The following is a 14,592-nucleotide window of genomic DNA, read 5'->3' on the forward strand; positions in this document are numbered from 1 at the left end:
GCAGGCAAATATCAGGAATATGAAATGTTGGGTTTTCTCTTTATTTAAAACAAAGTTTTGATCAAGTCCAGATTGGAGGAAGGCCAGAATGTGAGGACCAAGAAATCTGTTGGATTGAAGTGCACTAAGCAAAGAAAGAGTTCCAGGTACGGTAATAGATCTTTGTGGAAATGGAGTTGCCAGGTTTTAGCAAGTTAGGGATTACACACTCAGAGACCCTTCTGTCTTTTAGGACGTTGGCATCAACAGTCATGTCATTAAATCTAATGACTGAGAAGCAGGATGGAACAGAGGTACCTGGGACAGCAGTGCTAGCAGGCCAGGGGTCGTTTCCAAGTAATCCAAGCATGTCTGTACAAAGTTCAGGTTGGCGCAATGCAAATCACTGGCTTCTAGTCACTATTTGTGGAGCAGATGAGGTAGAAAACAAACTGGAGAGAAGGTGTAGATTAGCCTGAAGTCAGAGCAAAGGATTATCAAGGCATCCAATGCCAGTGCTAGATGATCTTTTGTAACTAGCCACAAAGAGGTAGTTTGTTGTTGAATCTGGAGGCCAGAATATCCACATCTGGTGTTACCCATTTCTGACCAGGTTGAAAATTTTAGGATGAAGGGCCCATTCCTTTTGATTCAGGCTGTGACAGCTGAAGTAATCCACTTTACAGTTGTCCACGCCTGGTATGGGGACAGCAGAGATTGTTGGACAGCGAGGATCTGGCTTGACTCCTGGTGCACCCATGGTTGTTCATGTAGACCACGGCATTGTGGGATTGCAGAATGCAGTTGAAAGAACTTTGATGGGGGGTCCAAAGTTGAAGAGGCACTTTGATTGCTCTGAGCTCCAAGATATTCCCTGGATTGTGAGGGACTGGTGTCTATCGTTATTACTTTCTAGTAAGAAGAAAGGACGTCCCAACTGGTGGATCCTTGAACCCAGCCATAACAAGCTAGAGCATTGCTTACTTGGCTGGCAGGAGCATGGGTAGGTTGAGAGGAGCATGCTTGCTGTAGGCCAACAAGATGTTGTGCTACAGTGTCCTTGAATGGAACAGCCTTGAAGGAGTTCTAGGTCATGCTAATTGGAAGGGCAAGACATACACTCAATACACTGGGAGAAGAAGAGAATTCAAAAGCAGTGCAACAAACTGAATAGGATTGTTTTTCAATGAAAAGAGCAAAAAATGCTGATGAATACCTGATCTTGCAGATTAGCAAAATTTTGGAATTTGAAGGTATTTGTTGAGGAATTTAAGGCCCAGAATAGGACAAATATTCCTGTTGGGCTTTGATACTTATGAACAGGTTTGAACAAAATAGTTTGAACCCGTCTTTGTGAGGGTACTGACACAACTATTCCCCGGGACAAGAAATTGTTCAAAGCATTCTGCAAATCTGGCTTGAGCAGTCCATGGGTTGATCTGAAAGAAGAAAGTGAGTGGGTAGAGTTTGGAACTTTTTGAACCCCTTTAAAACCACTGACTGAACCCACAGGCATGGGACATTTGTAACCCAAAGATAGGCAAACTGTAGCAAACATCCACCAACTCTTAAGAATGAGGGTGCCCATTCATTAGAGAAAGGGTTCGGAGGAAGACAGAGCTTTTTGGGCCAAGTCTTATGCCAAAAAGAAGCGCTGAACTTAGGTTTTGAAGCTGAAGCTTGGGTAGAGCATTTAGATGCTCTGTGTTTTAAAGAGGTAGCAGATCCTGAGGGAGGGAAGGGAGGGTTTCAATCTTTTGCTGTGCAAGCAGAACTTTCCCACCTGTGACTTCTTTAATGAGTTTATCAAATGACACACCAAAAAATGACATCCTCCTTTAAAGGGCATACGGTGTGAAGCGTTAAACAGGCAGCTTTAGCTAACCAGGATTTGTGCCACAAGATTGGAAAATAAAGCCACTGAAGAAATGGGTCATGACTAGTTCTAGGACATCAACACAAAGGAGCAGGGTGGGAGGTAACTTCTGCAACTGCTCAGTTAAGATAGAGTTCTGGAGAATAGGACCGTAATGGCTGTACATTGCCCAAGTCCAGATAACTGCGGTCTATCTAAAAAATTGCAACAGCTGGTTGCAGAGTTGGGCCTGCAAGTGTAAAGAGAGCAGAACAGTGAGATGCTTAAGGCTGAGATAGCAGGATCTGTTAAACAGCACACTTCTTAGTGAACTTTTCACTGTAGAAAGTTTGGCAATGATTTTCGGAAGAGTGCAAATCTTTCCAGGATTGACCCAATAATTATAAACTACCCATCTTATTCATTCCTGAACAGGAAATGTATTTTTATACTTAGCAGATCTCTTTGTAACCAAGGGGGAATGGCAAGACAGAGGAGATTCAATTGTGAGTTTGTTTTTGCGTTCAGTGGAAGTGAGCATATTAATATCAGCAAGCATCTAGTTTGAAACCAAAACGTCAGGCACATAGAAGCCTGTGGGAGAGAGTTCTCCTGCTGCCTTCAACTAATACGACCGACTGGTCCTCTTTTTCACCTTCTATATCTGCCTCTTTTGAGGTGCACTTATTGGAATACTACACAGGTAGAGAAGGTAGGGATAGAGAAAGTCTCAGTGTTTTTGAGCCCTGGACAGAGATGGCTGTAATAAAACTGTTAGTTGTCGGAAGAATTGTAACATACTTGCAGAAGATTCCTTCTTGATCAGGTAGGCCACATGTTGTATACCTGAAATGGAACTAGAATCAGATGCAGAGACTGGTTTTAAAATAGGGCAAGCATTGTCATTCTAAGTTTGAGAGTTTTGCGGGCCTCCAACCTTAGGACACTAGCAAAAAAACGGAGGACTCTGGGAGTGTGGTGGGGTTATAGGGGAGGCGCAGAGAGCATGTCCTCAAAATTTTTTATTTTATAACCCAATGTCTAGGGAAACCTGTGCCCTGTACTGTACGAACATAAAATGTGTTTCTGGTAAAGAAAAGGAAAAAAAACAAAAACAGACCTGCTGCATGCCTGAGATGGAGCTAGAATCAGATGCAGAGACTGGTTTTAAACCTGGACTTCCTCTGAGCCTGACTGTTGTGAGGGCCTCCAACAGATTGAATGTTTGCCTGAGCTTTTGCTGAGGCTCATTTTTACTTTTTTTTTTTTTTTGCTATTGCTATGGGCAAAGGTAATCCCCGTGGGGGACTCATGGAATAGGTTACGGAAATAAGACAGGGTCCTCCTCCTTCAAGACATGCTTAACCTTATCTGTCCATGACGGTGGTCCCTATATTGAGTCCAGGCTTTGCCCATTATGGTGGGCATACCCCCGAAAGGGTCTTCATGGTCTGAGCTCTATAGGGAAGGACCATAGCCCTAGACTATAGCACCCTGCAGCTATCTAAATGCGCTCCACAGAATGCCAAGGTAAGTGCCCTTGGAGGATCCAGTACAGAAAGCAACATTACAGACTTTCCCCAAAGCAAGGAGTCCAGGTTCTGGGGTTTAAAAATAAGCTTCACGTTAAACTAAAGGTTCTCTCTAACAGAGAAGAGGTCAAGCACCTTTAAACACTAACAGAAAACTGAGTGTGGTGTGGTTATATAGGGGAGTCCTCAAATGTTTTGCTGGTGTCCATACACCTGCAGGTATGAGTCAATAACCCAATGTCTGAATACTCAGCCTGTGCCCTGGTCTATATGATTAAAACCTGTTCCTGGAAAAAAAAATAAAGTTAGTTACATTGCTGTCAATAGTACATCTTCATATGCCACTGACAGAAACCTCTGCCTACTCCTCATACATTACTGCCAGAAACCTCCGCTTCCTCCTCATACACTACTGGCTGGTGTTTTCCATGCGGTTATCTCAACCAAACTACAGCTACTGACCTGCACAATCACACTGACCCTCTTGATTTCTAATTGACAGCCAAGTGGGCTAATACCGCAATGTAATCAATTTTAGTGAAAAAAGCACAACACACAAAAACTGTTATTTAAATTAGAAGTTCAGGAATGAAAAGCATTTCTACTATATCCACAGCCGCTTTGTTTTTTCTAAGTTTTTGCTTGCTTCCTCATAAAAATAAAGTAGATTGACAACTTCAGTCTTTTGTGTATCCATGCGATCATTTAGAATATTGTTTTACAGTTCAAACTCATCTATGTGGTCTTTTCAAGCACTCTGGTATCTTCCTGGCTATAGCACTTACATTACCAGGTGTGTAGTACCGTATTTTCCAACGTATAAGACGACTTTTCAACCCCTGAAAATCTTCTGAAAAGTCGGCGGTCGTCTTATACGCCGGTGCGAGCCAGTGTCAGGGCGGCACTTTTTCGAGGGACGGCGCGGCGCCGCCCCCCCCTCCTTCTCCAACAGACACTAAGTACAGGGGTGGGCAGAGGGGCTGCTGTACCTTACCTGGTTCCGGTCCCACGACGATCCGGTCCAGGAAGCGCGGCTGCTCCTTCTTTCAGTTCGGCCGCTCGGCTCCGCCTCCTCACCGGTGATTGGGCGCCAGCACCGGAAAGGCACACAGGCGACCAATCACCGGCGAGGAGGCGGAGCCGAGCGGCCCTGCGAAAATCGAGCGGCCGAACTTGAAGAAGGAGCAGCCGCTCCTCTCCCCCACTGACACCAACGATGAGGCACTGTTCCTCCCCCACTGACACCAACGATGAGGCACTGTTCCTCCCCCATCGACACCAACGATGAGGCACTGTTCCTCCCCCACTGACACCAACGATGAGGCACTGTTCCTCCCCCACTGACACCAACGATGAGGCACTGTTCCTCCCCCACTGACACCAACGATGAGGCACTGTTCCTCCCCCACTGACACCAACGATGAGGCACTGTTCCTCCCCCACTGACACCAACGATGAGGCACTGTTCCTCCCCCACTGACACCAACGATGAGGCACTGTTCCTCCCCCACTGACACCAACGATGGGGCACTGTTCCTCCCCCACTGACACCAACGATGGGGCACTGTTCCTCCCCCACTGACACCAACGATGGGGCACTATTCCTCCTCCCCACTGACACCAACGATGGGGCACTATTCCTCCTCCCCACTGACACCAACGATGGGGCACTATTCTCCCCACTGATACCAATGATGGGGCACTATTCCTCCCCCACTGACACCAATGATGGGGCACTATTCCTCCTCCCCACTGACACCAATGATGGGGCACTATTCTCCCCACTGACACCAATGATGGGGCACTATTCTCCCCACTGACACCAATGATGGGGCACTATTCTCCCCACTGACACCAATGATGGGGCGCAATTCCTCCCACTGACACCAATGATGGGGCGCTATTCCTCCCACTGATACCAATGATGGGGTGCTATTCCTCCCACTGATACCAATGATGGGCCGCTATTCCTCCCACTGACACCAATGATGGAGCACTATTCCTCCCACTGACACCAATGATGGAGCACTATTCCTCCCAATGACACCAATGATGGAGCACTATTCCTCCCAATGACACCAATGATGGGACACTATTCCTCCCACTGACACCAATGATGGGACACTATTCCTCCCACTGACACTAATGATGGGACACTATTCCTCCCACTGACACGAATGATGGGACACTATTCCTCCCACTGACACCAATGATGGGGCACGATTCTTCCCACTGACACCAATTATGGGGCACTATTCCTCCCACTGACTAATGATGGGGCACTATTCCTCACACACTGACACTAATGATGGGGCACCATCATTGGTGTCAGTGGGAGGAATAGTGTCCCATCATTGGTGTCAGTGGGAGGAATAGTGTCCCATCATTGGTATCAGTGGGAGGAATAGTGCCCCATCATTGGATGTCAGTGGATGAAATAGTGCCCCGTCAGTGGGAGGAGTAGTGCCTCATCATTAGTGTCAGTGGGAGGAATAGCACCCCATCATTGGAATACCATACTGAAATAGCATACCATATTGAAATCAAATCTGATGTTTTTTCATTTTTATTTGGTGTGCGTTGGAAGTGGGGTAGTCTTATACGGCGAGTATAGCTCAAACCCTATATTTTAACAGGAAAAGTAGGGGGTCATCTTATACGCCCAGTCGTCTTATACGCCGGAAAATACGGTACTTGGAAAAGACTTTGATCAATTTTTAAATATAGAAACCACATTGGTCCGAAACCAATCAATTGGTACCATGCCAGCCACTAAACTGTATGTAAACACAGCTATGCTACAATACATTAATTTTTTGGGTATAGATACACGGACTTCTTTTTTTTGCTTAGAGGACTTCACTACCCCTTTACAAAATAATCTAGAGTGGGTGACTGGGGACAAAGAGAAGGCAAATTAAATACTTTCTTCAGCTCTGTGTATACAAAGGAGCATGGGGGAGCTCTTGTCCATAATGGGCACGGTATCGACACAGCCCCAGATGATCCACATTGGATCACAACTGATATGGTACGGAAATATTTAGACAGAATAAAGGTGAATAAAGCACCTGGACCAGATGGCATACACCCACAGGTCCTTAAAGAATTGAGCTCTGTCATTTCAAATCTATTGTTTCTAATTTTTAGGGACTCTTTAATGACTGGCATATTACCACTGGATTGGCGTAAGGCCAATGTGGTGCCTATAGTTAAAAAGGGATAAAAATCTTTACCAAGTAATTATAGACCTGTTAGTTTACCATTTATACTTGGGAAGATACTGGAGAGTTTAATAAAGGACCACATAGATAAGTTCTTGCTGGAAAAAAAATATTTTAAGCAACAGACAGCATGGATTCATGAGAGACAGAAGTTGACAAACAAATCAGATTTCTTTTTATGAGGAGGTGAGCAAAACCTTGGACAGAGGGGTGGCAGTAGACGTGGTATACTTGGATTTTGCAAAAGCATTTGACACAGTTCCCCACACACCGCTAATTTGTAAGGTAAAGTCTACGGGCTTGGAAAAATCTCTATGTAAATGGATAGAAAACTGGGTAAAAGATCGTATTCAGAGAGTAGTGGTTAATGATTCAAACAGTGAATGGTCTAGGGTTGTCAGTGGTGTACCCAAAGGTTCAGTGTTGGGACCCTTACTTTTTAATATATTTTTAAATGATATAGAGTCTGGGATTAAACATACAGTTTCAGTCTTTGCAGATGACACCAAGCTGTGCAGTAGAATAACGTCCTTACAGGATGTCTCTAATTTACAAGCCGACCTCAATGCACGGTTTAATTGGGCAACTATGTGGCAAATGAGATTTAATGTTGATAAATGTAAGGTTCTGCACTTGGGGGCTAAGAATATGCATGCATCATACATACTAAGGGGGGTACAACTGGGGGAATCAATGGTGGAGAAGGATCTGGGGGTTCTGGTAGATCACAAGCTTAATAATGGCATGCAATGCCAAACTGCGGTTTCTAAGGTGAGCAAAATCCTCTCTTGTATTAAAAGAGGTATAGACTCCAGAGAGAGAGATATCATATTACCCCTGTACAAATCATTAGTAACACCTCATCTGGAATATGCAGTTCAGTTTTGGGCACCAATTCACAAAAAGAACATTGGAGAACTGAAGAAAGTGCAGAGAAGGGCAACCAAACTGATAAGAGGCATGGAGGAGATCAGAGCTATGAGGAAAGATTAGAGGAACTGAATTTATTCTCTTGAGAAGAGGAGATTAAGGGGGGATATGATCAACATGATATGATCAACATGGGGGGATATGATCAACTGCATACATCAGTGGTTCATACAGTAAACACGGTGTAAAGTTATTCACCCTGAGGTCATCACAGAGGACAAGGGGGCACACTTTACATCTGAAGGAAAAGAGATTTCATCTCCAAATACAGAAAAGGTTTCTTCACAGTAAGAGCTGTGAAAATGTGGAATAGACTCCCTCAAGAGTTGGTTCTGGCCACCTCAGTAGATTGCTTTAAAAAAGGCCTGGATCATTTCATAGATACACATTATAGAACTGCTTTAAGACTTTGGGTTGAGGAAAGGAAAAAAATACTTTGGTTTGGGCACTTTTGATGTCTTAAAAGAATAAGTTCACCTTTTGATGATAAAAAAAATTATAAATGCTTTTTTTAATTCTGCACAAATTTACCGATAAAAAGCACAATGTGCACACTATACCCCATTATAAAATTATCCCACTGGCCCACTTTGGTCAAGCTAATGTTTGCTTTTAAAATGGAAAAATTGAGGTTTCCTCTCCAGTCATTTGGGCAGATTGCTCATCAAAGTAAGCCATTCACTGCATTAAGTATACACTTTGCTTCAGCTCAGTGCTGGTCTGCATTATTTACCCATTTGCAAATAAATATTCTCTATGTGAACACTAATTTTACCAGAATGAGAAAACCACACCTCTTAAGACTCAACTGCACTGGTCTGCTCTGGGAGCAGACAGTTCTTATATGTGAAGGATATTTATCTAGGTCGATACAGTCGACTGGACTTTTTTTTTGTCATTCTGAAGACATTCCACCACTCCACCAGCGACTTCCTCATCTTAACCATTGGGTACATGGTAATTAAATACCAAACAGGTTCACTTAAATGTGACCACTACCTTATTCAAGACACTTTTATAAGCACATCATATTTTATATTTTTCCAGCTTAGTGCCAGTTCACATATATGCAGATTGGATGCGGTTTGAACCCCATCCAATCTGCATGACATGTGAAAAAACATCGCTTCTTACGGTGCCTGTTCACATATGTGTGGTGCGGATTCAGTGCAGTGTGTAAAAGAGCAGTGCGATTTCTGAGCAGTGCGATCTGGTTCAGGTGTAGATTACAAGGTATTGACTTCTATGGGAACAATTTCTAAACCGCATGTGTGTGAACATGATAATCCTGTGAGCTAATTCTGTCCTGAACCTGATGTAAACCAGTGAACAACTACTGTATCAATTAGCTATAAAACCTGAGCTTCAATCTGCACCACACACACCTGAGAATCAGCTCTTAGGGTGGGCAACATCAAATGAAAGGCCAACAAGGTAAAAAAAACCAAACAGGTCAACAAGGGTGGCTTGAGAGAGCCTACAGTGTCACCTGGAGAACCTTACAATCAAAGCTGGCATCAGCCGAGACCTGAACATTCACCTGATATAAACCATATCTGTTTGAGCAGAAGACCAGGTGGCAGCCCTGCAAATCTGAGAAACAGAGGTCTATGAAGCATTAATGGATCTAGGAGAGTGTGCTTCAACCAGGAAAAAGGGGAACTTGCCTCTAAACGGCCCTGTATGTTAGCCTATGTGTCCATGCTTGTTTAGAGAAGTTCAGAGGTAGGGGCATTTATAGGCAGGAAAAAAAACAAAAAAACAGCTAGCATTCTCAGGAGCAGTGAAGTTTTAGCAGATAAAAAGGCTGGAGGCGTGCAAATGTACGTTAACACTAGACACATTAGTCCTAGTGCTAAATGGTTATTCTGGCCAATGAAATATATTCACACCCGCGCTTACAAGTATCACTTGTATTTTTTCTGCCAAAACACTGCTGCCAGGAGATTGAAAAAAAAAACAAAAAACAAAAAAAACAACCAATGTGCATGAGGCCTTATACTATGCTATCCTTACAGCTTTGCTAGTGTCCAGTTCTCCTGAAGATAGCAGCATAATCCAGTGGCTCAGAATACTTGACTCTGTCCTGTAATATGCGACTATGAAAAGTTTTTAGTCCTCCTGGTGTTAGCTGTCCAGAAAGGGGGTGGGGAAATGTGTTTTACCTGGGCCAAAGCTGCAGAAGTTGTGGGATGCTGAACTTGTAGACATTAGTTTTTACAACTTTACTGACAGCACCAAACAAGGCTACTTAATTTAAGAAGGAAAAAACGCAAAGAATTTACATATCTTAAAGATTAGTTTAAGGCCCCACCTGGAAATGGACCAACTGGCTGCTGTGGATAAGAATTCTGTGCCTGATCCTGGTACTGAGGCGGAGGCCTGGTGAGGTGCCGCTGGAGCTGTTCCTGTTGGTGTCGCTGCTTCTCCTGTTTAAAGTATGGTAAAACTTGGAGAATTAATAAAGTCTCATAAATGGAATAAACAGCCAGTGTTTAGGAAAACATGAAGCACTCTCCTGCATTGCTTATTACTAAAGCTTTGGTTTCACCTTACCGATAAAGTTCTTCAAGTATTTAAATCATTCTCTCAAGCCAACAACTAGAATTTCATTTCCCCTCTTAAAGGACCAAGTGCAATTCAACTCTGAATGCTCCGGGCCTTTAAACAAATATAACCTAAAACTATGTTACCAATCTTCAGTCACATAATATCGGATGAGGGGGCTAGACAATCTGAAGTCTGTTCCTTAATTTTGGAGGTCACATACCGCAAGTGTCACAGCATTCGTTGTATTAACAGCACTGAAAAGAAAGCTCAAAGTAAACTTTTTGCAAGGAAAGGGAAGTACTTTAGCTTTTTTTATTACTTCTATATTTATTCACCCTAGAAAGACAGCTATGAAGGCTGTATGAAAACTGAATACAGACCTGTGAGCAGCCACTGCTTACAAGTTGCTCAGCAGTGTTCCTATTAACTAGCCCGAGAGTGACCTGGTATGCATGGAGTAACACCCAGTTTTTGTGTTTGAGTAAATATTTTATATACACTGCTCAAAAAAAATTAAAGGAACACTTTTTAATCAGAGTATAGCATCAAGTCAAACTCCTGGGATAGTGATCTGATCAGTTAAGTAGCAGAGGGGGTTGTCGATTAGTTTCAGCTGCTTTGTTAATGAAATTAACAGGTGCACTAGATGGGCAACAATGAGACGACTCCCAAAACAGGAATGGTTTTACAAGGTGGAGGCCACTGATATTTTTTTCCCTACTCATCTTTTCTGACTGTTTTACACTAGTTTTTCATTTGGCTAGGGTTAGTGTCACTACTAGTAGCATGGAGGCAATACCTGGACCCTACAGAGGCAGTCTAACTCCTCCAGGATGGCACATCAATACACGCCATTGCCAGAGGGTTTGCGGTGTCTTCCAGAACAGTCTCAAGAGCATGGAGGAAATTCCAGGAGACAGGCGGTTACTCTAGGAGAGCTGGACAGGGCCGTAGAAGGTCCTTAACCCATCAGGACTAGTGTCTCCTCCTTTGTGCAAGGAGGAACAGGACAAGCACTGCCAGAGCCCTACAAAATGACCTCCAGCAGGCCACTGGTGTGAATGTCTCTGACCAAACAATCAGAAACAGACTTCATGAGGGTGGCCTGAGGGCCCAACGTCCTCTAGTGGGCCCTGTGCTCACTGCCCAGCACCATAGAGTTTGATTGGCATTTGCCATTGAACACCAGAATTAGCAGGTCCGCCACTGGCACCCTGTGCTTTTCACAGATGAGAGCAGGTTCACTCTGAGCACAAGTGACAGACGTGAAAGGGTCTGGAGAAGCCATGGAGAATGTTATGCTGCCTGTAAGATCATTCAGTATGACCATTTTGGTGGTGGGTCAGTAATGGTCTGCGGAGACATATCCATGGAGGGATGCACAGACCTCTGCAGGCTAGACAATGGCACCCTGACTGCCATTAGGAATCGGGATGAAATCCGCAGACCCTACGCTGGTGCAGTGTGTCCTGGGTTCCTCCTGGTTAAAGCCCAGCCTCATGTGCATGCATTTCCTGGAGGATGAAGGAATTGATACCATTGAATGGCCCCCACGCTTGCCTGACCTAAATCCAACAGAACACCTCTGGGATATTATGTTGCGGTCCATCCGATGCAGCCAGATTGCATCTCAGACTGTGCAGGAGCTCAGTGATGCCCTGGTCCAGATCTGGGAGGAAATACCCCAGGACAACATCCATCGTCCTTTTACGAGCATGCCCCGACGTTGTCAGGCATGCATACAAGCACATGGGGGCCATACAAACTACCGAGTACCATTTTGAGTTGCTGCAATGAAATTTCAGCAAAATGGACTAGCCTGCTGCATCATTTTTTCACTTTGATTTTCGGGGTGTCTTTGAATTCAGTCCTCTGTAAGTTGATAATTTTAATTTCCATCAATCGACAGGGCATCTTTACGTTCAACACATTATCCCATCCATATCAGTATAGATATCCAGCATATTTTTACCCATTGAGATCTGATGTGTTTTGAAATTGTTCCTTTAATATTTGTGAGCAGTGTGTTATTGACAATATTGAATAGCAGCCACAAACCTGAGTCTGACAGTGCCAGATTCTTTATAATGCTAAAAACACAAACGTACCTGTTCTGCCAGGAGCTGCTGCTGTTGTCGCTGCTGTCCCATCAGATACTGTTTCTGTTGCTCTAGAAGTAACTGCTGCTTTTGCTCTCTCTGTTTCTGCTGTTCTAGAAGCATCTGCTGCTGTTGCTGCTTTATGACAGCTTGCTGTTGGCTGTTCAGATAAGCTGCATTTGCATGATTACCCGTTAAAGACACTGGTGGTGGCTGTGATACAACCACTGCTCCTCCCACAGACACAGGAACACGGGCCACATTTGGCTGTGGATTCTGCTCCTATGACAAAAAAAACAAACATCCAGAAAACATAACATTACAAAAATCAAATTATGTGAGGTTGAAAGTGGTCATGCCAGAATAGAATGTGTGTGCTTTTAGTACTTCTTTCTGCACGAAAAGATTCAATTGCAAGGGGTACTGATAAGCTGAATTTTAGGACAAGACCCTGGAAGCAAAGTGTTCCCATTTTTCCTTTCTGCAGCAGCTACTGTCAGCTGCGACTAGAGGGAGTATCCCAATACAAAGTTAATTATCAAGCTCCCTCTAGTGGTGGCCAGGAGTAGGTGCTGCAAGAAAAGAATGATGTAAACATGGCTTCCAAGCTAGAGAGCACAGTGACTTACTTCTTGTTGATCATCAGAGACGGTACCCCTTGCAGTTGAATTCCCTAAACAAGCTGCTGGTAAAAAGTAAGAAGTACAGTAAAAATAAATAAGTGCTGATTATTCTTTAATCAGGTGTAATGGTGTATTCAAACTGATATGATGTAATCGTAAATATACATCACGGTTTTGAAGTGGTTTAACGGTATTAAAAAAATTCCTCAGTCGCTGCTTTCTGCTAAAAGTGATCCGAGCGGCTGATTAGCCACAGCAGGCCTTAAAATTTCAAGTCCTGAGCTACTAGCCAGGCCTTAGAGTTACTCGCCACCAACAAACACACAGAGACACCTGTATACACACACACACCTACGTACAGACACGCATACACACAGATACATGTACATACACAGAAATACACATCTTCCCTCTCTCTCTTCCTTTCTCACATTGTATGCTGCTGCACAAAAACACCTTCGCCAAGGGCTGCTGATCTCCGGGCAGCAGGAGGGGGGGTTGCAGCCCCATACGATCCATCAGTGTAGGGACGGAGGCAGGGAGATCCCACAGAACACAGCACAGCTCACCTGCTCCGGGCTTATTCCTCTCCGACACTTCTTCTCTCCCTGCTCCAGGCTGTCCCCTGGTCCCGGCTCGTCAGCTGCTGGAGGGAGAGGTACAGGAGCATCGCTCTGCAACTGCCCTCCCCCACATCGATTCTCCTGCTGTCTGGGCCACTGCAAGGCTACCGGTGTGACCCCTCTGCTGGCGGCCCTGCATGGCTCTGGCTGTTGCTACCCAAAAAGGTCCCTTCTTCCGGGGAGTGGTGCCTCGAGGTAGATACGCCCCTGCCCTGGGGGACACACTCGCCCACACCATAATTTCCACTCGCCATTGGCGAGCGGAAATTTCAAGCCCTGAGCCACAGGATCACTTTTACTTTGGGGGCTTTTTTTTTTTTTTTAAAGAGGTTGGGAGGATACTTGACTTTGACTTTTGGGGATGCCACAGCGATTCCACTGGAAGTTCTTGGTCCATTCTCCCACCTCACTGCCTGCAACCTTCACGGATACATAATAGGTCACAGAAACCTGTGAGACTATTCACAAAGTAAAGTGATACTTGCGCAGTGGGAAGCCGGCTGTGAGACGGCAAGGAATCACAGCTAGCTTCCCACAGTAAACAGGTTGGTGCCAGGGATCTGGCCAAAAAAACGGCCCAGGCAAGGACACTGCTGGATCTCTGGACAGGTGAGTGTCGCTTTATTAAGAGTTTGAAATTTTCTTGGACTGAAGCTCCTCTAAGTCACCTAAAGTATAGTATTGTCAGCTCTGAACCCTGAAAATGCTCATTTTAAAATAATGTGAAAAAGGAAAAGGTCTACAAAGAGAAGGAGAAGGAGAGAAGTCAATAAGGAAAAACTGTACAAAGTCTTCATTAAAATACAGCTGGCCTCTCAAACAGGAATAAAAGTGACATTGTGTCCATGATCTTATGATGTGGGGGTGGGAAAGCGGCATATTGACTATGGGGTAGAGAACAAACAGAAGAGGGTAGATAAAGGGAGGAGATGTGTGGAGGAGAAGAAAGAGAGCCAGGCAGGGCCTGCAGTGGGGAAGGGAAGGGGATAGTTCAGCTCTTGATACAGGTAGGTAAGGCTGAAAGTGAGTGGAATGAGACAGCCATGGATTTTTTTTTTACATATTGTTAAAAAGAAGCTTCAATCTCCCCTCAAAAATAAAAGTCAACAGCTACAAGTACTTTAGCTGCTGACTTAATATAAGGACGTTTACCTGTCCAGGGATCCAGCGCTGTCGT

At 44.4% G+C, this 14,592-nt stretch overlaps 1 protein-coding gene across 1 annotated transcript in view; it reads right to left on the minus strand.

The window, feature by feature from the left end:
- The window catches only part of MAML1 (mastermind like transcriptional coactivator 1), a 129,116-nt gene that overhangs the window by 3,801 nt on the left and 110,723 nt on the right, over positions 1–14,592 (minus strand). Inside the window, exons 3-4 of the mRNA XM_089654507.1 lie at positions 12,179–12,451; positions 9,835–9,949 (exon numbers count right to left, since the gene is read on the minus strand). Of these exons, the coding sequence (XP_089510633.1) occupies positions 9,835–9,949; positions 12,179–12,451 (388 nt within the window). The remainder of the gene's footprint in view (positions 1–9,834; positions 9,950–12,178; positions 12,452–14,592) is intronic.

This window comes from Staurois parvus, unplaced genomic scaffold (genome assembly GCF_062004578.1).
Source record: "Staurois parvus isolate SC_StPar_1 unplaced genomic scaffold, SC_StPar_1.0 ptg000770l, whole genome shotgun sequence".
In the NCBI taxonomy this organism is placed as follows: Eukaryota; Metazoa; Chordata; class Amphibia; order Anura; family Ranidae; genus Staurois; species Staurois parvus.